At 47.0% G+C, this 23766-nt stretch overlaps 1 protein-coding gene across 6 annotated transcripts in view; it reads right to left on the bottom strand.

Moving 5' to 3' along the window:
• The window catches only part of OGDH (oxoglutarate dehydrogenase), a 385968-nt gene that overhangs the window by 29754 nt on the left and 332448 nt on the right, over window positions 1-23766 (bottom strand). For 4 of the 6 annotated variants that reach the window (XM_058534728.1, XM_058534726.1, XM_058534729.1 and 1 more), the window contains exons 3-10: window positions 22373-22564; window positions 20412-20514; window positions 14012-14056; window positions 4379-4494; window positions 1462-1616; window positions 1153-1299; window positions 569-659; window positions 7-186 (exon numbers count right to left, since the gene is read on the bottom strand). In XM_058534728.1, the coding sequence (XP_058390711.1) occupies window positions 7-186; window positions 569-659; window positions 1153-1299; window positions 1462-1616; window positions 4379-4494; window positions 14012-14056; window positions 20412-20514; window positions 22373-22564 (1029 nt within the window). Of the gene's footprint in view, window positions 1-6; window positions 187-568; window positions 660-1152; window positions 1300-1461; window positions 1617-4378; window positions 4495-14011; window positions 14057-20411; window positions 20515-20636; window positions 20728-22372; window positions 22565-23766 lie in introns of all 6 variants that reach the window. The other 2 variants (XM_058534731.1, XM_058534730.1) reach the window with 2 other exon arrangements.

Below are 23766 nucleotides of genomic sequence, written 5' to 3'. Positions count from 1 at the left end.
CCTTACCTTCTTCCCTTCTGTGTCCCCACAGTAAAACTGCTCGGCTTTGGTCTTGCCCATCACCACGGGGTCGGCAGCCTCGAGGTGGGAAGGGTTTGCCACCAGCGACAAGGTGATGTTCCTGTCAGTCACACGGTTGATCCGCCGGTGATACATGCCCAGGTGGTATTTCACGTCCCCAGAACCCTGACAGCACAAACACTGAGTCTTTATTCCGGGAAGGACACAACAGCCCTGTACTGTGTTATTTCTACTCCCAGAACCGCCATTTCTGGAAGGGTGGGAAGGCTTTGTCCCAGGATGGCTCCCACCCAGGGCACAGAGAGAAGGTCCCTTGGCCAGAGGGGCAGGTCCTCGCCTCCAGCAGGGAGGACTGTGGGGGCTACTGGGCCGCCAACCTTGTGGCTGTCCTTTTCTCTGAGAGGACGGCAACTGGCTGCCTCCTTTGTGAAGGTATGGAGGTATGAAAGATCTCATCCTCCGGTAAATCTTTCCCAAGAAACAAGTGGAGGAGTCTTGTGTGGGCTGGAGCTATGCTGGAAGTTTCTAAAAGAAATGAGTGCCTCACCTCATCAGCTGCCTCCAGCTTTGAATCGAACTGACAGAATATCTGCTCCAGCTCCTTCCTGATGACATTCGCAAGCACGTTCAGCCGCCCCCTGGGACACACAGGAGGTGAGCAGGGCCCAAGCTCAGCGCCCCAGGCAACAGGTGACGCTGTTCCACCCGCTCCTTCCCCCGAAGGATACAGCAGGGCCTCAGTTTGCAGCCCGAGAAGAGCTGAGACCTCAGCTGCTGTGGGACACCCAGCCTCTGCTCGTCCTTGGCCTCCGCTGCCTCCCCCAAGCTGTGGTCTCCACTCCCCGTCACCGAGCAGCCTTCCCTCCAGGTTAACCTCCCTCTGCTGTGACCCTTGCAAGGGCATTCGGGTTTAATTTTTATAAGATGCAGCACAATGTCAAGATGCCTGTCTGAAACCCCTTGTGGCCTTTGGCGTGACAGTGACTGCAGAGTAAGGGGGATGCTGTGGTGACGGTCATCCTAGTGCAAGGATGCAACTGTGTGCCAGGCGAGCTCCACCCACTGCTTGCTCGGCGCCCTGCCCTGTGCTTTGTTTGTGTGCAGGGCTGCCAAGTGGGGCCAGGCAGCTACCTGTGGGGCATTCCCATGATCACATAGTCCACTCCGTTCTCACTGGACTTGTCGATGATGGTTTTCAGGGCGGGGATCAGCACCTCGCAGCCTTCCAGTCCAAAGCGCTTCTCGGACGACCACTTCCGCTGTAGAAACTCCTCAAACCTGGATGGGAACCAAGCCGTTCTGAAGAGCCATGTCCCCAGGGCCAATGCCACTCACGTGAGGCTGCAGCCACACCCCAAACCTACCCACCCTGGTTGACAGGCCGAGCCACACCGACAGGACCAGCGTGTTCCACGCCCCACCCTGAGCGCAGCCCCACACCTGGTGGACCGCACAAGCCTGGCCAGCAGGGTCCGCTTCTCCTCATTGGTGAACTGCATGATTCCGGGCGTCTCAAATTTCTGCCGGATCCACTGGCACTGCTCCAGGTCGTTGATGAACATGAACTCCACCCCAATGTGCTGACAGTAGGCCATCTGTTTCACACAAACACACACACAACCAAGAGGATGTTCACAGAGAAGGCAGAGAAGGACAGGTGGCCTTCCTTTCAAGTGTACCCAGGGCAGAGATGCAGCGCAGTGCCAGGCCTGGGCCAGCAACCTCCTCGTATTCCCAACACGGCCACGAAATGCTTCCTCCAGGGACTCAGGGTGCACAGCCCAATGAGCAGGGAGGGACAGTGAGAACCGCTAGATCAAGGCACGGTCCCTTTGTGGTGGGAGGATGGATGCGCCAGCTGGGGGACAAGGCCAGACTCTGCCCAGTGCCGTAAGAAAGAAAGGGCCCGTGCTGCCAGTGGATAACACGGCTCAATGGCTAGAGTCACGGGCTTTTGATTTTAAATTCTACTTTTAATACTGACTCCTCTTGGAAACGTCAGGTCCTACAGAAGCACGATTGCACATATCACAAAACAAAGGGTCCTGAACAGAGCAGGCACTTCCCACACCACCACTCTCACATCGCAGCTGGGAAGGAAGCTGTGCATCCTGTGGAAAACCTAGGGTGACCTGGGCAATGTGCAGAACAGCTCTGCACAGGCAGGAGCTCAGACATGAGCGGGGCTCAGTGGGAAAGGAAATGAAAGTGACAGACAGAACAGGACGGCCAGAGGAGAGCTCAGCGTCAGGGTGGCCAGCTCTCTGGAAACCTCTCCCTGGGACCGTGCTGGGCAGCCTTCTGCAGGGACCCACGGCTCTCCTGAGCCAAGTGACTAACACTCCTCTCCCCCCTCCACCTGCCAGCTGTCTTGGGGTCAGAACAAGGGGCCAATAGCAAACCCTGAATCAGCTCTGGAGTTAAGGAAATGCCCCAGCGGGGCAAGAGATTTTAGAGACCCTGAAAAATGCCTTTAAAGGTCTTTGCAGCAGCCACACTGACAAGCGCCGGGTTTTGCTTGGTGGTTCCCTCCATAGCCCCTTCGGTTTTCACACCAGGCATGGAAGCTGGCTGGCACAGCGCAGGGGGAGGATGTGCCTGGGATTCCAGTGGCAGGCGCGGACCTGACACCAGGTCCTTCTCAGCTGAATCCTCAGGAGAAATAGGCAGCAAGTTTTAGGGGCTGATTCTTAGCTTCTCCCTCTAGCGGGATAAATGTTAGGAAGACGAGATGTCACACTTGCTCTAACTTTTCAAAGAGCTGCAAGCTGATCATTATGTCATGGGACCAACAAAACACCTTAAGCTCTAGATCCCAGCAGTGATCTAGTGCATGCCCATATCATATGTAAACATAAGTAATGCACTATCAGCAGGCAAGTCTACCCAAGTACCTGTAAACCGTGAGAATGGGGTGTTCTAAGCCGGGATGACCAGAATGGGAAGCTCTCTCGGAAAAGCCCTGGACCTAGGGCGCTCTGGGGACAGGAGGTGCTATGGCTGGGACCCCTGGAGTCCAGGTCCAACTGTCACATACAGTAAGAGCCCAACTCCTGGGCTCTGATACCGGCACAGCAAAAGTGAGAGCCACGGGGCTCTATGCCCCCTTCAAATGCCGGGATCAGAGCACCCTGGGACTCGAGATTTAGAGCAAGTTAACCACAGGGGGCACTCCAGGAAGGAAACATGCTGAAGGGTGAACCTAAGAGGATGAGGGACAACTGCAGCTTGCTGTCGGGATGGTATCCCTCCAGAAGTCTTTCCAATTAGCCAGGAAGGCTTAACTACAAGGGCTGAGCTCCCCGCTGGAGACTATCTGTGTGAAGGAGGTGCTGGTGCCCAGACTCATCTCTTAGTGCAGACTGGTTTAATTACACCGCTTTCCAGACAAACAGATAAATCTCAAATAACCAAGGGAATGGGATGGGACACACAAGCCTAGGGCTGTAAGTCTGACAAATGACATCTACATGGGGTGCCGTTTCTGGGGTCTAGACAATAGGAGAACTCTTACATCAGCAATGTCCAACAGAAATACAGTGTCAGCCACACATGTAATTGAAAGTTCTCTAGTAGAAAGAGAGCAGTTAATTCTCAGTCTTTGATCCAATATGTCAAGATATTATCTTTTCAATATTTAAAAAGTTATTCAGATATTTTGTACATTTCCAGGGCTCAATAGTCACATGTGGCCAATGACTACTATTTGGACAGAGCAGGTCTAGATATTACAGTCAAGGTGGTGAGACTAGCTACAAATCAGGGAAAACAGACAGGGCCAAAGGTCGATCCCCTCAGCTGACCCTGCCCACACCTCCTTGTTGCCCACTCCTTCTTGATGTTGGCACTAGGTCACCAGGTTTCCACACTTCTCTTTCCCCACAGACCTAGAAGTGATGAAGGCAAGGGAGCTCCAAGCTGAGATGCTGACACACAGCTGCCGTGTGTGCGGAGGAGGGCCCCGGCAGACTAGTGCTGACCAAGTCCAGAAAGGAGAAGGAGAAGAAAGAAAATGCGAGAAGGACGAGGAGAATGGAGGCGCAGGGAGGATGAGCAAGTAAACAGACCTCTGTCTGGGCCTGGGGCACCACCGGGCATCCTGCTGGCTAGTCCAAGCTGGGGACCCCACACATCTGAAACAAACTCCCACTGGGATTGGAAATTTTTTCTCTTTTCTATGGCTGATTGTAAAAACATGGATTTCTATCTACAAAATAGCAAAAAAGTTCTCCTTCCCTTATATTTGTTAAAAATACAGGACCAAGAAAAAAACAACCTAGTTTGGTGGCCTCCTGCCAACACATGCTTTCACACAGTCCACTAGACTTTTCTGGAAACTGAGCTTGTGTTTCTTTACCTCCAGCCGCCGGATGATCTCCCGCAGAGGAAGCGCCGACTCCTGGCCCCCGATGAACGTGGTGGTGGGCAGGTGGAAGACCTTGTCCAGGTCAGACTCGTCCAGGCCGTAGAATCCTGCGGGGCGAGGAGACACGGGCACAGCCACACGGGGGCCACAGTTTATGGAAAGGGGAAGGGACTCCCCAGGGGAGAGAAAAGAGAAGAGAAAAATCATAAAAACCTCTGATATATATGAAAATAAATAATATTTTACAGCCAGAAACACAAACTTTAGCAACAAACGAAAGCTGAGAATATTACTGGGCATTATAGGTACGTGAGAATAAAATTCATATTATACATATATTAGTCCAGTGCATCAATTATTCATAATTTAGAGAAAAATGTATTTCAAGGTCCCAAAGACACAAAGCAATTTGGGTTTGAAAAGGCACTGGGTAAGTCAATCAGAAAGTAAATGAAAAATAGTTAAGGAGGGAATTCAAGTAGAAAATGAGGAGCTGTGCAGAATAGGTCATATACGTATTAGATGGTGGTAACATTCGTATGCGGTGAGTGACAGGAAGCTAGGAGACTGAGGAGTGAGGGACAGTTACTGAGAAGCTGAGTGGTCTGTGGGGGAGCAGGGCTGAGGGTCACACAGCTGACCTCTGAAGAAGGACAGCACCCTTCTGGAAGTACTTCGAATCGCACATTCTAGACCAATTCCCCGGACAGTACTTGGCAGTGACAGATCTAATTCTTACTCTTCCCAATCTAGTACTAACAGATATTTACTGACTAATCGCTAACCAACTGACTAATCATTATCTAACTAACTAACCACTCACTAGTTAACTGACTACTCACTAATATTTCCTGGAGCACTGACTATGTGCAAGGCACCTCCTCATCTGAAAGCCTATTTCAAACTGATAAAAACGTGATGGAAGGGCTCTCAGGGTTTATACGTTTGTTTCACGTCACAATACAGTCATGCGCCACATAACGACGGACCGCATACATGATGGTGGTCCCATAAGATTAGTACCACACAGCCTAGGTGTGTGGTAGGCTATACCATCTAGGTTCGTATAAGTACACTCTATGATGTTCACACAATGATATCACCTAACGACACATTTCTCAGAACATGTCCCTGTCGATAAGTGACGCATGCCTGTAACTATCAAAGGGGAAAAGAGACTTGGAGGAAAACGGTTAGGTGACACTGTAGGTTAGGCTCCCACATACCCTGAAGCAAAATACCTGCTGGAGGCAGGCAAAGGTGCAGTTCAGAATCACTTCACACTAACATCCCAGACGCCAGGACGAAAAGTGAAACTCAACGAGCACTCCAATCTCCAACACCTAGCTGTGCAAGATCAGATCCTTTCCTTGTTTCCTGGTCTAATTAAGTGTAAATAAGACATAAGGGCCCTGTACAGGACTCAAGCAGTCGCTTGCAAACACAACTGCATTCAGTGTATCTGAATCTGTGGGAGATTTGTAAAAATGCACATGTCCAGGCTCCCACCCAAGAACTGACTCAAGTGGTCATGGTGGGCCAGGAATCTCCCTGGGTGTTTCTATTCTGACAGCCTTTATTTATCTAATGCTTAAGGACACGTGTTTTTTTTAAGTCTTAAAAGCAAATCCTACATTTTCAAGTCACTTTTGTTTTATTAAAACAAAGGCAACCTGGCTTTGTTTACCTGGGGGTGGTGATGGCAGTAGTGGCTTGGTTTAAGCCTACGTGCCCATTTCCTGCTGCTATTCTATCAAGAATGAAGATGGCCATCCTGTGGGCCTGGTGAAGCGCAAGACTTTGGCCACTCACAGCCCAGCTCGTGGTGTTTATGGAGGAAAACCACAATCATTTGGGGGTCATTTTTCGTAGTTGATGAAAACATTCAGCAGCAGGGCTCAAGGAACCAGTGTATCCAGACTGCACACTCTGTTGGGAACATCTGGATTGGGAAGCTAACCAGTGAGGGGCGTGCCCCAGAAGAGAACCTGGGCTTGTTGCAACCTTTCAGCATGAAGAGCCCTTGGCCTCACCAAATGCGCGGTTCTATGCTTCCTGAACAGATCATTTTTGGGCCGTCCTGCTGAACCTCAAAACCACTGGTGCTGCTTCTGAGTTCTTCAGTTATCTGAGAAATTAAATCTACAGATGCCTGCTTCTTTGAAGGTGGAGTAGACATATTCCTCCCTATTCCCCCGCTACGTGCAACTAAAAACCAAGACAACACATGTAAAACAAATAAGATGACTCCGAAAGGTGGAGAAGGCAGAAAAGCCAAGGAGGTCCCTGGGTTTCCTTTGGCCGTCTCATATCTCAGGCTTGGAGCAAAGAACCAGCAACCCAGAAACTCCCACAGGTGCAGACAAAACAAGCCCCAACAAAAGCTGCTCTCTCTAAACATCCAGGAGAGGGGCAGCCTGGCAGGACAGAAGACTTTTAGACAATAACTGCTCTTTTCCACCCAAACACACAGAGCACACTGTAGCCCCAACCACACCCTCACCAAGATGCAACACGCTCTGACCTCCAACCCCCACCCCAAGGTTTCAGAGAAGACCCAAGAGGGAGCCCAAACTCTCATCCCACCCATGGGAGGTAATGCGCCACTTTAATGTCAGTGGAGACCTAGGGGGACTATGACCTCTATCCCCACCTGAGAGTAACTAGGTAGGCCCCTCCCTACCAGAGCAGTGTTCAGAGGAGACCTTCTATAACAGAGATTTAAATAAGATTCCAAGTCTCACAATACCCAAAAGGTCCTGGTTTCAATAAAAAAAGTCACTCATAACAAGAACCAGAAACATCTCAGATTAAATGAGAAAAGATAATCAACAGACACCAACACCAAAATGACACATTAGAATTATCTGACTAAGATTTTCAAGGAACCATCATTAAATAATTTCATAGAGCAATTAGAACACGACAGAGACAAATGAAAAAAAATTAAGTCTCAGCAAAGAAATAGAAAGTCTCAGCAAAAAATTGAAGATATAAAGAAGGACCATATGGAAAATTTTGAAACTGCAAAATACAGTAACTGAAATTAAAACTCAGTGGATAACTCAATGGCAGAATCAGGGGACAGAGGATTAGTGAACTTGAGGACAGAATAGAAATTACCCAATGTGAAGAGCAGAGAGAAAAGAGACTGGAAAAAAATACGAAGAGAGCCTTGGAGACATGTGATGCTATTAACAAAAGATTTCACATTTGTGTCAATGAATCCCAGGAGAGAAGGAGGACAGCTGAAAAAGGACTCGGAAAATGACGGCAGAAGACTTCCCAAACACGGCAAAGACTCAAACTGACAGATTCAAGAAGCTGACTGAACTCACAGAATAACCCAAAGAAACCATGCCAAAACACACCATAATTAAACTTCTGAAAATTAAAGACAAAGATAAAATCTTGAAAGCAACCAGAGTAAAATGACCCCTTCCTTAGAGGGAAAAACAACTTGAGCGACAGTGGACTTCTTATCAGAAACCATGAGGAAGGAACCAGAAGGAAGTGGCACCACACTTCAAGAGCTGAAAGAAAAGACTTGTCTCCCCAGAAACCTATATCCAGCGACAATATCCTCTGGGAATGAAGGTGAAGTCAAGACATTCTCAGATGAAGGGTACTAAGAGAATCTGTCACCCTAAATAAACGGCTAAAGAAAGTTCTCTAAACAGAGAGGAAATGATATCACAAGGAATCTGAGACATCAGGAAGGAAGAAACAATATAGAAAGCAAAAATATGGATAAATAAAATAGACTTTCCTTCTCCTCTTGACAATTTATTTATTTATTTATTTTTTGTGAGGAAGACCAGCCCTGAGCTAACATTCATGCCAATCCTCCTCTTTTTTTGCTGAGGAAGATTGGCCCTGGGCTAACATCCGTGCCCATCCTCCTCTACTTTATACAGGATGCCACCACAGCATGGCTTGACAAGCAGTGCATCCGTGCGCCCCTGGGATCTGAACCTGCAAACCCTCGGGCCACCGAAGCAGAGCACGAGCACTTAACTGCTGCGCCACCGGGCCGGCCCCTCCTTCTCCTTTTGAGTCTTCTACATGATGTTTGATGGTTGAAGCAACATAATAACACTGTCTGATGTGGTTGTAAACATATGTAGTGGAAATATTTGAGACAATTATACTATAAATGGAGAGGGTGAAGGTATATAAAGGGAGGTATGTTTCTATACTTCACTTGAACTGGTAAAATGATGACACCAGTAGATTGTGATAAGTTATGTGTATATAATGTCATACCTAGACACACTAAAAAGGCTAAAAACACAAAGAGATGTGACAAAAAACACTATATATAAATAAAAATGCAATTTTAAAATGCAGGCTTAAAAACCCATAGGAAGTCAGGAAAAAGAAGGCAGAAAAATAAAAAAGAGGACAAAGAATAAAATGGTAGACTTAAGTCCTAATATATCAATAATTACATTAAATATAAATGATCAAACTACACCAATTAGAAGACAGAGATTGGCAAAGTGGATTAAAACAAGAGGACCCAACTATATGCTTGTCTACAAGAAACTCAGTTCAAATATAATGATATAGATAGACTGAAAATAAAAGGATGGAAGAACATATATCAACACAATCAAACCAAAGTAGGAGGGCTGTATTATTATCAGATAAGGTGGACACCAGAGCAAAGGAAATTACCAGAGGCAGAGCGGGACATTACATCATGATAAGGGTCAATCCACTCAGAAGACACAGCAAGCCGAAATGTGAGTGCACCAAACAAGAGCTGCAAAATATGTGAACAAAACCCTGAAAACTGAAAGGAGAAATAGACAAATCCACAGTTATAGTTGGAGACTTCAACACCTCTCTCTTAATAAGTGATTGAAAAAGTAAATGGAAAATCAGCAAGGGTGGAAAAGGACTCAACAACCATCAACCAACAGGATCTGATGGACAATTATAGAACATTTCACCCAACAAGAGCAGAAAGCACATTCTTTCCAAATGCCCACAGAACGTACGCCAAGACAGACAATACACTGGATCATAACAAAAACCTCACAAATTTAGCAGAATTGAAATCATACAGAACACATTCTCTGACCACAATGGAATCAAACTAGAAATCAATGACAGAAAGATAAACAGAAAATTTCCAAATTCTTGGAAACTAAATAACACACTTCTAAATAATCCATGGGTTAAAGAGGAAACATCAAGGGATATAAAAAAATGCACTGGGGGCCGGCCCGGTGGCGCAAGTGGTTAAGTGCGCGCGCTCCGCTGCGGCGGCCCGGGGTTCGCTGGTTCGGATCCCGGGCGCGCACCGACGCACTGCTTGGTAAGCCATGCTGTGGCGGCGTCCCATATAAAGTGGAGGAGGATGGGCACGGATGTTAGCCCAGGGCCGTCTTCCTCAGCAAAAAAGGAGGAGGATTGGCGGATGTTAGCTCAGGGCTGATCTCCTCACAAAAAAAAAAAAAAAAAAAAAAAAAAAAAAAAAAAATGCACTGAACTGAATGAAAATGAAAATACAACATATCAAAGTTTGTGGGACAGCTAAAGCAGTTCTGAGAAGGAAATTCAGAGCAGTAAATGCACTCATTAGAAAAGAGAAAAAGTCTCTAATCAGTACTCTAAGATCCAACCACAAGAACCTGGAAAAAGGAGGGGAAAAAAATACAAAGAAAGCAGAAGTAAGGAAAGAATAAAGAGCAGAAATCAATGAAATCAAAACAGCAAAACAAGAGAGCAAAACCAACGAAACCTGGAGCTGGTTCTTTCAAAAGTTCAATAACATTGAGAAACCTCTAACAAGACTAACAAAGAAGACATAAATTACCAATATCAGGAATGAAATGGGACATCAGGATAGACTCTGCAGATACAAAAAGACAATTAGAGAATAATAGGGACAACTCTAAATACATATGTTTGACAACTCAGATGAAATGAACCATCCTTACAACAACACAAACTGCCACTACTCATCCAATATGAAATAGATAACTTAAATACCTCATGACTATTAAGGAAATTGAATTAATAAGCAAAAAGCTTCTGAAAAAGAAATCTCTAAACCCAGATGGTTTTGCTGGAAAATTCTACCAAATGTTTAGAGAAGAATTAATAACAATTCTATACAATCTCCTCCAGGAAACAGAATAGGAGGGAAAATTCTCAACTCATATTATGAAGCTAGGATTACCCTGATACCAAGAGCAGACAAAGACAGTCAAAAAAAGAAAATTACAGACCAATATCCCTCTTGAACACAGATGTGAAAATATATACAGGTTTCCCCTGCTATCTGAAAGTCTGCTTTATACCACTTTGCTTTTACAAAAGACCTACATTAGTACTTGTTTTTGTTAACTGAAAGAAATCCAAACAGGATTTCCTCTTTTATTAAAAAAAGGTGAAAAGCAAAAATAGCATTGTTTGTTTTGCAGCGAGCTGTTTTATAGGCAGCATGGACCACGAGCAGTGAGAGTGGTGGCGCCAAGCTCCTTCCCCAGGAACCACACTCACCATTAAGCTGCCATAGCTTTGAGCTGTCTGTGAGCATCTATGCTTTAGCTTGATTTATTTTCGTAGGTTATTTTCTGGGCCTGGGAACACTCAAAAACTTTTCTCATATAAATTAATGGTAATTGCTTCTTCATTTTACACGATTTTGGCTTACAAAAGGTTTCATAGGAATGCTCTACTTTCGGAGAGTGGGGGAAACCTATATATAAATGCAGCAATATACAAAAAGAAATATATACTGTGACCAAGTGAGGTTTATGGCAGTAATACAATGTTGGTTCAGTATTTGACAATCAATCAATATAATCCACCATACTACCAGGTTAAAGAAGAAAAATCATCATCATATCAACAGATGTAGAAAAAGTATCTGACAACACCTATTTATAATAAAAACTATCAAAAGAAAGGAATAGAGGTGAACTTCCTTGATCTGATAAAGAGCATCTACAAAAAAATCTACAGCTAATATTATACTTAATGGTGAGAGACTGAATGCTTTCTCCTTAAGATCAGGAACAAGGGAACAATGCCCATTCTTACTGCTCTTATTTAACATAGTGCTGGAAGTTCCAGCGAGGGCATTTAGGCAAAAAAGGAAATAAAAGGCACACAGATTGGAAAGAAAGAAATATTTGTTCCTATTTTCAGATGACATGATTGTCTACATAGAAAATCTTCAGGAATCTACAAAAAAAAAAAAAAATTGAAAGTCCTAGAATAAGGTCACAGGACACAACACAAACATAAAAATCAATTGTATTTCTAGATATTAGTGATGAATACGTGGACACTAAAATTAAAAAGAAAAAAAGAAGAAATGCTTATGTGTAAATCTAACAAAATATGTACAGAACTTGTATAATGAAAACTACAAAAAGTTAATGAAAGAAACCAAAGAAGATCTAAAAAAATGGAGAGACAGACCATATCGTGGATTGGAAGGCAATATAGTAAAGATGTCAATTCTTTTAAAATTGATCTATAGATCTATAAATAGATCTAATCTATTAACACAATTCCTACCAAAATGTCAGTCAGATTTTTTGTAAACATAAACAAACTTATTCTAAAATTTATATGGAGGGGGCCGGCCCCGTGGCATAGCGGTTAAGTGCGCGCGCTCTGCCGTTGGCGGCCCAGGTTTGGATTCCGGGCACGCACCGATGCATTGCTTGTCAGGCCATGCTGTGGCGGCATCCCACATGAAGTGGAGGAAGATGGGCACGGATGTTAGCTCAGGGCCAGTCTTCCTCAGCAAAAAGAAGAGGATTGGCATGGATGTTAGCTCAAGGCTGATCTTCCTCACAAAAAAATAAAAAATAAATAAAATTTATATGGAAAGAAAAAGGCCCTAGAACAGCCAAAACAATTCTGAAAAAGGAAAATAAAGTTCAGCAGCTACAGTAATCAAGAGAGTGTGGTACTGGTGGAGGGAAAGACTCCACCAGACATGGATTAAAGGAAAAGAACACAGAGCCCAGAAATAGACCCACATGAATAAGTCCAACTGATTTTTGACAAAAAGAAAAAAAGAACTTTGACCTAAACTTCATATCTTATACAGAGATTAACTCAAAATGGATCACACATTTAAATGTAAAAATGCAAAACTATAAAACCTTTTACTATGAGAAAATCTTCACGATCTAGAGCTAAGGAAAGAGTTTTTAGACTTGACACCGAAAGCAAGATCCATAAAAGGGAAAACTGATAAATTGGACTTCATCATAATCTAAAACTTGCTCTGCCCAAGACCGTATTAACCAAAGAATGGAAACAACCCAAAGATACTTCAATGAGCGAATGGTTAAAACAACTGTGGGAGCCCCATGGCAAGGAATCTCACTCAGTAATAAGAACAAACAAACTACTATTACAAACAACTGGATGAAACTCTAGAATATCATGCTGATTGAAAAATACCAATTCCAAGACGTTATATATTGTGATTCCATTTGTATAACATTCTTGAAATGAGAAAATTAGAAATGGAGGGCCAGCCCCGTGGCCTAGCGGTTAAGTGCTTGCACTCCGATGCTGGCGACCCGGGTTCGGATCCCGGGTGTGCATCGACGGGCCGCTTCTCTAGCCATGCTGAGGCCGCGTCCCACATACAGCAACTAGAAGGACGTGCAGCTATGACATACAACTATCTACTGGGGCTTTGGGGGGGAAATAAATAAATAAATAAATAAAATTAAAAAAAAAAAAAAAAAAAGAAATGGAGAACAGGACAGTGGTTGCCAGGGGTGGGATGGAGGGGAAGTGGGTGTGCTGCTGAAGGGCAGCAGGGAGGACCCTGGGGTAATACACTATGTTTACAAGATGTTACCACCGGGAGAGCTGGCTCAAAGGTACACGAGACCTCTGTTATTTCTTACAACTGCATATAAATCTACAATTATCTCAAAATAAGAAGCTTAATCAAAACTAGAGTCTCACAGATATTATGAGTAAGATGGAGGAAAAAGAGAACTTCTGAGAGATGCCTGGCATGGAAGGAGACTGGCCGCTGGGGAGAGTGACAACAGGCAGATGACCCCCAGCACCCCACTCTGGATTCCTCAAAGGTGCTCTGCCCAGAACCAAGGGTCATTAAGGATTCTGTACTTCATTAAGTAAGTTTTTATCAATACTTCAATTGTCCTTCAAACATGGGAAGATCAAAATGGAAATCTTGTCAAAAATGCCCAGGAAGCAAAATCTGAAAGAATCCAGAGTCCAGTTGAAGGCACAGCGCAGAATGTGGAGGAAAGGGTGTGCCAACATGCAGAATGTAGTGTGGCCTCAGGTCCCCACTGGCTGCAGCAGGCGCTAGAGACAGCCTACACTAAAGACAGGAGCCCAGCGAAGCAATGGTGAGACACAGGCGAAGGTGACAATGCTCTTCAGAACACAAAATGGCCAGAGACAGAAACAACACGCTAGGCAGCTCTTCCTGTCGGTTAATAACTCAACGACGGGAAAAACGTATTTCAAAACAATGAACAAACCACTTAACAGAGTTGTGTCAACTTTCCCCAAAGTGCATGCGAGGAAAAGTTGCACATCTTGTTCAATGAAGTCCTCAGCTCCAGAAAAGTGAAAGGCTCGTTATTTCCATACCTCCTACTGTTAGCATTCGAAGTCGTTCCTTGAAAACTGCAAGATCTGAGAGGCAGAGTGGGGTGGCATGGGTGAGCGCAGAGGAAAAAGACAGGTGAGAGTTAGTTTAAAAAAAACCCAAAACACCCAAAACCCTACACCGTTACCGCAGTGACGGGTAGCACAAACACTGTCACACAGACACAGACACCGAAGGAGAACAGGGTGGGTTACGTGATCTGAGAGTTATTTTGGTAAACATGGAAACCGCTCATAAACAGCTGGAATATGGTGAATCTAAAGGAGGGAAAGGCCGCTCCCTGACACTCGGAAGCCATCGGGCGGCATTGTCTGAGACCTCCTCACTTCGCCATCCCAAAGTGGCTGACACACAGCTCTCCTCGAAAGTCCAATCCACCTGAGACTACTTTGGGATGAAAAAACTGGGGAAAAGAAAATGAAAAAGCCCCATTTTTAGTGTACCATTCCTCAGAACTGGAGCATCAGGCAGTGGACCAGACCCTAAACCTCAAGATTCTGACAGATTCTAAAGAATGGAAGGTGGGTCTTGGTCTCCCAACACAAGAAGGCAGAACTAGAATGGAGAAGCTCAGCTGCTGAAAACACAACCCAAGAGTCACACGCACAGCTGCACACTTCGGCCCATGAGCTTTTCACTGTACCACACCTGGAAGATGTTTATCTGGACACACAAAACACCTTCTCCTGACCCTCGTCGCACGGGTGCGTGGGCCCAGGAATGGGGGCAGGGAGGTTCAAGGTAACTGGGTGCACAAGGGCCAATGGCTGAGTGGTCAGAGCATGGTCACCATCACTGCAGCTGCCCCCTGCCTTGGGAGAGCAGAGGAAGGCCAACTGACGTTTCCTTGGAAGTTGATGGCAAGAACTCTGACTCAAAGAGGACACAGGGACTCCTGCTCTGGGTGGGTAAAGCTCTCCTCCTTGCCTTGGGGACAACAGCACACACAAAGATCTTAGAGCCAGTGGCTCTTAAGACAACAGAATATCCAGGTTCTGCACAAAAGTGTGGATGTTTTGCTTAAAGCAAGAATAAGGAGTCTTCATTTTTCTCCTTCAATCCTCAGAATCAAGACCTAGAATCACACCAAGTGGCCTTTGGCGCTGCCTGTGGAGTTCCTCCCAGCCTCAAAGGGAGCTGCAAACGCACCATCTCTGTCAAAAAATCTAAAGGCAATATGATAAAATGTTTACATTTGTTCATTCTGAGCACTGGGTATGTGCACGCTTTTACTTTTATCTCTATTTTTTTGCATTTTAAAATAAAATGTGAACACAAGACACACCAAAGGAGAGTGAAAGAGAAGATATTCTGGTTATCACTTACAGAAAGCACACAGGACTCCCAGCACCTGAGCACTTTAAAATATTTTTAAAAATTACTTCTTGATGAGTACAAGATGCTCTGCTGGAGAGGCAAAGAGTGGCTGGGATCCAGTCATGGTGCTTCCAAGCGACGCATAGCTGGCAAGAAGCAGGGCTGAGACGCTAGGCCTGGGGGTGCCTCGGTCTGCCAGTTCCTGGGTGGCAAGGAGGGAGGACACCCCCTGCAGGGGACGGACCCACCATGACGTTAGCTCGCTTGCCCTCCTGAGTCACTTAGGGAACCTAATCCCAACCTTTCACTCAGTTGTCTGGTGGCACTGCACGCTGCACACAGCAGCCAATAAATGTTAAATGAACTGCTCTCTATAGCTCTGAAATTATGAAAGTTGATTAAAAATCAACTCTACTTTTAGCTCATTCTTCGCAGCCATCAAGGCAGCAAAACTTGACTGGGCAGACACCAGAGCGCTCTAGAAGTCAGGAGGAGGGGTGGGGAGACTTCATCCCCTGCTGTGCTGGGAATGAACAAATTCATTTAAGAAGCTAAAATTCTGTCATAATTTTGGACTTCTGAATTTGCTTTTTAACTACTTAAGTTCATTTCGTAAGACTGACAATTTGCAAACACCAGTGGTAAACAGAAGTTTCATGCTTTCCTCCCTTTTATTTATAGAATTTAAGGAGTTCTCCTTTAATCATGTTTAAAGTAAATCTCAATCATTTTTGTCACTGTGAGCAGTTATACTACAGAATTTATACAGAAACCACAGACGATGACACTTAAATTGGAATCTAATTCAAACGCTGCACTTGAAAGAGAAGAAGAAACTGAGGACAAGAGTTAATGGGAACCTTCTCCAAGTCCGCAAACCAGTCAAGGGCAGCTCAGCTTGGGCCAGAAACAAGACTGCCCAGTGCCCCCTCCCTACCTCAACGGAGCAAGACCTGGATACCAGCACAGGACACCAGCCCTAAGGCAAAACGGTGTCCAGGCTCAGCTACGTCTGCGGTCAAGTTGTTTCTAGTTAAGATGGCAACGACCCCACAGGACTCTGTCTGGACCTTTCTGTCAATAGCCACACCTTGAACCTTCTTTAGGGCCAACCAGGAAAGGCCTTGCTAGGAAACCTGATCCTGTCGGGAAGAACAGTCCGGCCTTCCCACGGACGCGTGGTGCAACGTGTGCCTGGGGAATCTCATGTTGGAGCGCCCAACCTTCCTCCATGGGATGTGGGGTTGACGGTACAACCTGGCACAAATTAAGATGTGCTTCTGGGGTCTACATGGAACCCAGCCCCAGACACAACACATCCTGGGAAAAGGTACCCTGTTCCTAGCAATCACCCACACAATTATGGAAGATAACCCACACCTAATTGAGAAACTGTTCTAACATTTAAGTTTTAATTAAGATAATGACTAACTCCCATCTCAACAATACTTCTGCTGCATTCACAGTATGTTCCGTGTGCACACAACGTCTGATGGTAATCCTGATGTCCCAAGAGTACCCAGGAGCTCTGCATGTCTGCCAAGTCTGCTATGACAGGTAAGAGCCTACCTGTTGATTATCTCTCCACCTGTTGCTTCAGGGGCTAGGAGAATTTCTGAGATGTTAGGATAGGGACTCTAGGCCAGCATTTCCCAGCCTTCTCAAAGTTGGTCAGAAAGATCAAGAACTCAGCAGAAACCATTTCACATATTCCACTTTATTTAACAAATTCTGGGCAGATACAGCCCTGTTCATACTGCAGACCAGTATCGGCCGCCCTCAGGAACAGCTTCCTGCCCTCACCCACAGCTCACACCTGCCCAGTGCTGCCCGTCCACCCTTTGTGCTTCTCCAACAGCAGACTAGGGTCTCAAATGTATGGGTGTGAGCATCACCTGAGCCTCAGTTTCCCCACAAGAAAATGGAGAAACTGTGCCTGCATCTGCAGGAAGAGGGGAAGGGCAGCTCAGAGGTGGCATGAGAGGGACTCAAGCTCCGGGAAGGCCGCTGTGTGACTCCGAACACCACCGCAGTCACTCACTTATCCCAGACCTATATGAGGCCACACAGCCCACCCTGCTTTGGCAGGTTCCTGCACCAGAGCTACACTGCTTCCTAGTCACTCGGGTTGCTGACCAGTCTTCACCACTACCTAACTCCTGTGTGACCCTGGGCTATTTGCTCGATCTCTCAGTTCCTTTCTTTGTTTTTTTTTTTGTGAGGAAGATCAGCCCTGAGCTAACATCCATGCCAATCCTCCTCTTTTGGCTGAGGAAGACCGGCTCTGAGCTAACATCTATTGCCAATCCTCCTCCTTTTTGTCCCCCAAAGCCCCAGTAGATAGTTGTATGTCATTGTTGCAGATCCTTCTAGTTGCTGTACGTGGGATGTAGCCTCAGCATGGCCGGACAAGTGGTGCGTCGGTACGTGCCGGGGATCCGAACCCGGGCCACCAGTAGCGGAGCGTGCGCACTTAACCACTAAGCCACGGGGCCGGCCCTCTCAGTTTCGGAATTTGTCTCACTACCAGCGAGTCTCATAGCTACTTATCTTAAAAGATTGTTAGTAATCACACTAGCTCACATCCTCATGGAGCTTAGTTAAGCCCCAGGCACTCTTCTAAGAAGTTCATTTAATTTTGAAAACAACCTTACAGATGAGGAGATGGAGGCACATAGCTCGTCCTGGCAGAGCCGAGGCTCCCACCTAGGGAGCTGGTTCCAGAGGCCAGGCCCTGAGGTTAGGATGAGAAAATGGCTATAAAAGTGCTCTAGGAACTGTCCAGTGTCCAGGAACAGAGGGGTCATGTTGGGGTCAGCTGTTTCTTGAAGACCTGAATACATCAAGGTGAGACAATTCAAGACTAATTTCCTACAGATTCAAATATATATGGTTTATACTTTTTCCATTTTTTCCTTCCTAAAGAGAGAATTTATCACAACTTTTATGCCACACTATCTCAAATTCTCAGGAGGAAAATGCACTTTTTGCCACAAACGGGGGCTGTTCCGTGACTTTCTCCTAGTGGTCCTGAAGGGCTCCTGGCCAGAGGATGCAGCGTCTCTCCCTCAAATGAACTCAGGAAGCTCTGAGTTCCTCTGTGTGTTGTCTCCTGGTTTATCATGTCCTCTTGCCTGCTCACCCTCACCGTGTTGATGCTAAACCTCACAGAAGCACAAACACTTGGGGACACTATTCCAGAGTGCAATGTAAGGCAAGGCTGACATAGCCTAGAAAGAACTAGAAACAACAATGGAGGCCCTGCCTCTGCCCTGAAGAGAGCTGTGAACTGAGGAGCTGGGCAGTGTCGACAGGCCTGGGGTTTCTCACCCTTCACAGATTAGCTGGGTTGGGATTGCCGGGGAGACTTCCAAGAAACCTCGGCTGTGGCTCTGTCCTGACCTGATCAGTCTCAAGTAGGACAGAGGAGAGCTTTAGGCCTCCCAGGCATGAGACCTGAGAACCACCAAAAAAGGTTCATTTTGATACCAAGAAACTGGCCACCGTGGATGCCACTGGGTGATGAACTGGGGAGATGCCGCTTCCGGCAGGAGAGGGAGACCTCCACCTCTCCTGTGCCTTTCTTGTTCAAATGCTTTGCTGTATACAGAACACTAACCTCTGAGGCCCGTGCCCAGGCTGGTTTGGCAGTTGGGGCCCTTCTCTGGATAGACGGCCCTAGGCCCGCGGGCCTCCCAGATGGGGGGCTCTGCTTTGCCCTCAAGCACCCGGAGGGGACACCCCACAGGGGGTGTGGGTCCCAGGCCCCTCTCCTTAGCAGGACTCAGGGTGCTGAGGGGGCTTCAGGACAGGTAAGCACATGCTGTGTTGTTGGGCCTGGGTGCATAGGGGCTAAGTGGTGAGGAGCAGGAAAGAGGCTCCAAGTGCCCGGGGGACACTGCAAGGAGAAGCCTCCTTCTTGGGAGCACAAAGTTGTCACCACTGAATAAAGTAGCAGGATTTAACTGATGCCTTGTCTGCAATGTGAACTGGCCCTATTCAATCATATCCCAGAGGGTTTCTTGAATCTTTCTTCCTAAAAGTGCAAAGGGCAGGTACAAAGTGGAGGGAACCCTATAATATCCAGGAGCGTTTCTGAAGTGAAGACAGAGCAACGACAAACTGCTAACACTGGTCCCAGAGCCAACCCTGTTTGAAAACTAGCCTTACCTGACTAGTGTCTGACCCCCCAGGTCATACCTTGGTAACGCCCTTAGGGGCATTTGGGTATTGCAGAGCATTAGAGACTGTTATTTAGAGGAGGTGAATTTCGTCCCCTCTCAAAGAGCAGCATTAGGCAGGTAGGTAATCATCAGTTTTGTTAGCATGCATAGTGTTTCTTGTGAACAACCTGGTCATTTCAAAATTAGTCACGTCATCATCTCTTTAGCAAGGTTAGCAGCACGGTGACTTAGAGCAGATTAACTAGAGAGTGCAGCTGCAGGTGCGAGCCCAGCCACGCCCTGCGCTTCACGACAGCAGAGGAGGGGTGCAGGCGAGTGTGACAACAACCGCCTGAGTGCCACCCATGGGCCTCCCTGCACGCCGGGGACGCCTTCCAAAGTTTCCTCAGTGTGATCACCGGCATTTAAGAATCCAGACACCTGACTGCACAACTTGCTCTGGAATTCACCCCGTCAAAGGCAGGCCACACCGTGCTTCAGAGTGGATGGCATGTGACAACAGTTCTGAGCAAAGCCTCGTCTGGGCAGAGGCAGCGCTGCACTGAGATTTGGAAACCGAAGCCAGAAGAGCTCGTTTCTGGAATATCTTCTGACTCGCCTGCCCAGATGGGTCATCTTTTTCTCTGTGCCACAAACCTTTTCTGCCCCAAATTTTACTTTCCAATTTTGAGACTTAGAGCTCATACAATCTGGCTGAAAAGCTGGGATAAAAATAACTTGCCCAAAACGCACTAAGGCTGCATTACCAATAAATTTCAAGTGATCAGAATGAAGGAAACTTAAGAGTCTTTCCCTTCCGTCTGTGGACATCCTGGCTATCACAAGCTGTGACACAGAGAGGAGCTAAGCAGCACAGCGCTGACCGCTCTCAGACCCTCACCAAGTTTGTCTGTGGATGAGATAATATCAGCGGGCACGGAGGAGTCCAGATCAGCATCCAAAATTCCCAGGGGGTCCAGCTGTGCTACATGGTGCCCTCGTATCTACGAATGGGCCAGCGATGGAGAGGGAAGGACACACACAAAAGGACAGGAGAAAAAAAAGAGGGAAGGGGTAAAAAAAAGTAAAATTACATTAAAATTAGCGTTTACAGATTAATTCTCACCCACGTTTGAAGAAACAGTTACTGGAGCATCATCAAAATTTACACAACTAATTCCGAGAGGATCAAGTTTTGCAATGTGGTGACCCCTGACCTGGAAGCAATAATACAAGCAGTCATTAAGCAGGTTCCGCGGGCCGTGGGGGTGGGGGTGGGGTAAAAGTCAAACCTTTCCCTGACAGCACCAATGAAGCCAAATAACAAAATCAGTTTAAAAAAGCCTTGGAATGTTTTATTTTAAAAGCACTATCATGCATAAGTGCACTTTTATAAAAAAGGGAAAAATTTCTCAGGTTATGATAAACTTGGCAGTCTAAAAGGATCCATTTCTTGGGATCCTTACAGTTTCCCTGGACACATGGAAAGAGGATATGCTGGGGACTCTTGCTCCAGCGTGAACATAAACTGTCCCTGAGGAAAGAGGGGAGGTGCTAGTGTAGGCACAGGTACGAGGTGGGGTAGAGAAATGCCATCTTATCCACAGGGCTGTCCTTCCGAGTGGGTCAGGGCCCAGTGGGCAGAACAAAAGACGGCTACAACAGGGACATCAGCATCTGATCTGAACTGTTTATTAAAAAACCAAGAGAAAGAAAATCCCTTCCAATTTTAAGTTTCTTTAAGTCTTAGATATTTTATCCACAATTTCTTGCTAGCAATTTGAGAAGGCGAGCAGCTGCAGAGAGGTCACTGAAAGACCAGCTGACATTACTGAGGCTGAATGAGTGCAGGCAATGGTCAGAACATAGGCCCCACACCTCTCTCCTACAGAAATGTCCACTGTGAACAGCACTTGAGAGCACATGGCCCTGCTATTTACACAGCTCACGTGTCTTCTTTCACCTGCCTTGGGGGGAGAGCCTGACTTGCCAGGCCCTGGCATGACAAACCCACCGCCTTCCCCATGCTGCCTGTCCTGACAACTGTGGCGCCTGGCCCGCACGGCCCCTCCAGGAAACAAAGTGTTGGAGAGAGGAGAACTGGGTGTGATTCCCCTGCCACATAGCAGCAATGCACGAAGAGGCAGCAGGGGAGCCTAGATCCCCAGGGCTGCCAGAAGGGATGCTCCAGGCCTGATTTCTCCTCTTCTCCTTAGCACTACACACAGACCAGGTGTTAAGGTCTGACTTCTGGGCTCGTCCCCACGCCAGGTGCATATCCTGGGAGAGGTTCCTGGGCTCTGAGAAACGCTGGGGGAGCCCCGTTCTGCCCAACCCTCCTCCAATGGGGCTGACCACTAACTGGAATGCTCTTGGGGAGATTGCTCCTGCCCCTTACCCCTCTACAGGCTCAGCTGCCCCTCACTTGCCTCTTCCTGTTTCCGTGGGCTCTGCTTCTGTCCCCAAACTCTACAGGTTCATTTTCTCTTACCATATTTGGGCACTAGCAACTGAGAAGGGAGCAGCACACCCCTCCCAGTCACTAGCATTTCCCCTGATGCCCAGGCGCTGACTGCCTTTCCCTGCCCACAAATCTTTCTTGCCAACGTATGGAAAGAAGTAAGGAGCTCTTTCCAGAGGAGGTACTAAAGGCGACAGAGGACTTGCTCAAACAGAGTGCGACTGTACTGGTTCCTTTTCTCTTGTCATATTTCATTTCTGCCTCCCTAGGCCCCAGGGCAGGGAGAGAGTGCCTCGTGCTTGGGTGCGGGGGAGGTGAAGGACAACATTCACTCAGAAGGCTGGTCAGCGTGGTGCCAGCTCTCACGGCTGGACGGCCGGCTGCTGCCGCCACCGCCTTACCTGGTAGGCCCTGATGAGAGACTGCACCGCCAGGTGATCCTCCACCAGCTTGTCCACGTTGGGCTGGGCTTCCACCAGGGGCTGTGCTCGGGCCAAGGCAGACAGGGAGCCTGGGCTCAAGGGGAGTGGGCTCTGGTAGGCGGTGCCCGGGGGCGCTCCGGCATTGGTGTTTCGGAAAAAAATATCCCACGACTGAAGGCAAAGAAGGAACACACGTGTTACTGCACTGCTCACCTGGGGCCTAGGATTCATTTTTAGCCAAAAACAGAACTGTTCTTGGCAGGCGAGTCGCGTCGGTTACGTTCGTCTATCAGTAGGCTGGGTGGGCTGACTTCCTCCTACTCTGGACAGCTACTTCTCCCTCCAAAGAGCGGGTCTCCCGGAGCGGGGGCCCTGCTTCCACTCTTCTCCCAGGATGCGTGTTCTTACCCCCACTCCTATGACACAGATGCCCTGTAGCTGCCCTTCCCTCAAAACCCCAAAGGCACAAGGCCAAGCAGCTCTACTGCACTCACACACGCCAACTGCTTCCACACCGAGCGGCTCAGGAGGCAGGGGGACAGAGGCTTTCCTGTCCTATCTGTCCTCCGGCCTGGTTATCTTAGCCCTCCTGTCTATAGGTCTGTAGTCACCTGAGATCCTCAAACCCCACCTAAGGGGTTCTGAGTGGACCTAGAGTCTCTCTTAAGACCCAAGAAACTCAGCACAGCCTTCTGGATCCAGGCCTGCCTTGCTCATGCTCTTCCTCCCCGGACACAAAGCAGGAGGGGGCCTTTGTGTAAGAGGCAGCCCTGGGCTTGGACCTGTGAAGCCTGAAACGTTCCCCACTGACCTCTAGAGCAATCCAGTCCTGGGCCACAGAATGACATACTGGTCAACGACGGACCACATATATGAAAGAGGTCCCATAAGATTAGTACACAGAGCCTAGGTGTGTAGTAGGCTATACCATTTAGGTTTGTGAAAGTATACTCTATGATGTTCGCATGACGATGAGATCACTTAACAATGCATTTCTCAGAACGCGTCCCCGTTGTTAAGCAAGGCACGGCTGTGGTCTTGTCCACACTTCAGGAGGGCCACTGGGAGCTAAGGGCTCAGGGTGTTGAGATCTTGGCAAGTTACCTCACCCTCTGTGCTCAGTTTTTTCATCTGTAAGATGAGGATACATATCTACATTCTTCATATGTCTGTGGGAAAGACTAAATCATGTAGTGAAAGGCACTCAGCACACAATCCGGTAGGCAATAAGAACTCGATTTGGCATTACTATGAGTTTTAATCTCCTTTGTGCTAATGTGAACTAACTCATTTACTTCTTTTCCTACTATTTTTGGTTATTTCATGTTTGTATGATTTAATTTATAATTTGCATATAGTACGAATTATAATAG

The sequence above is a fragment of the Diceros bicornis genome, chromosome 41 (genome assembly GCF_020826845.1).
Source record: "Diceros bicornis minor isolate mBicDic1 chromosome 41, mDicBic1.mat.cur, whole genome shotgun sequence".
Taxonomy (NCBI): Eukaryota; Metazoa; Chordata; class Mammalia; order Perissodactyla; family Rhinocerotidae; genus Diceros; species Diceros bicornis.
This window is presented reverse-complemented; position numbering and strand designations above follow the sequence as displayed.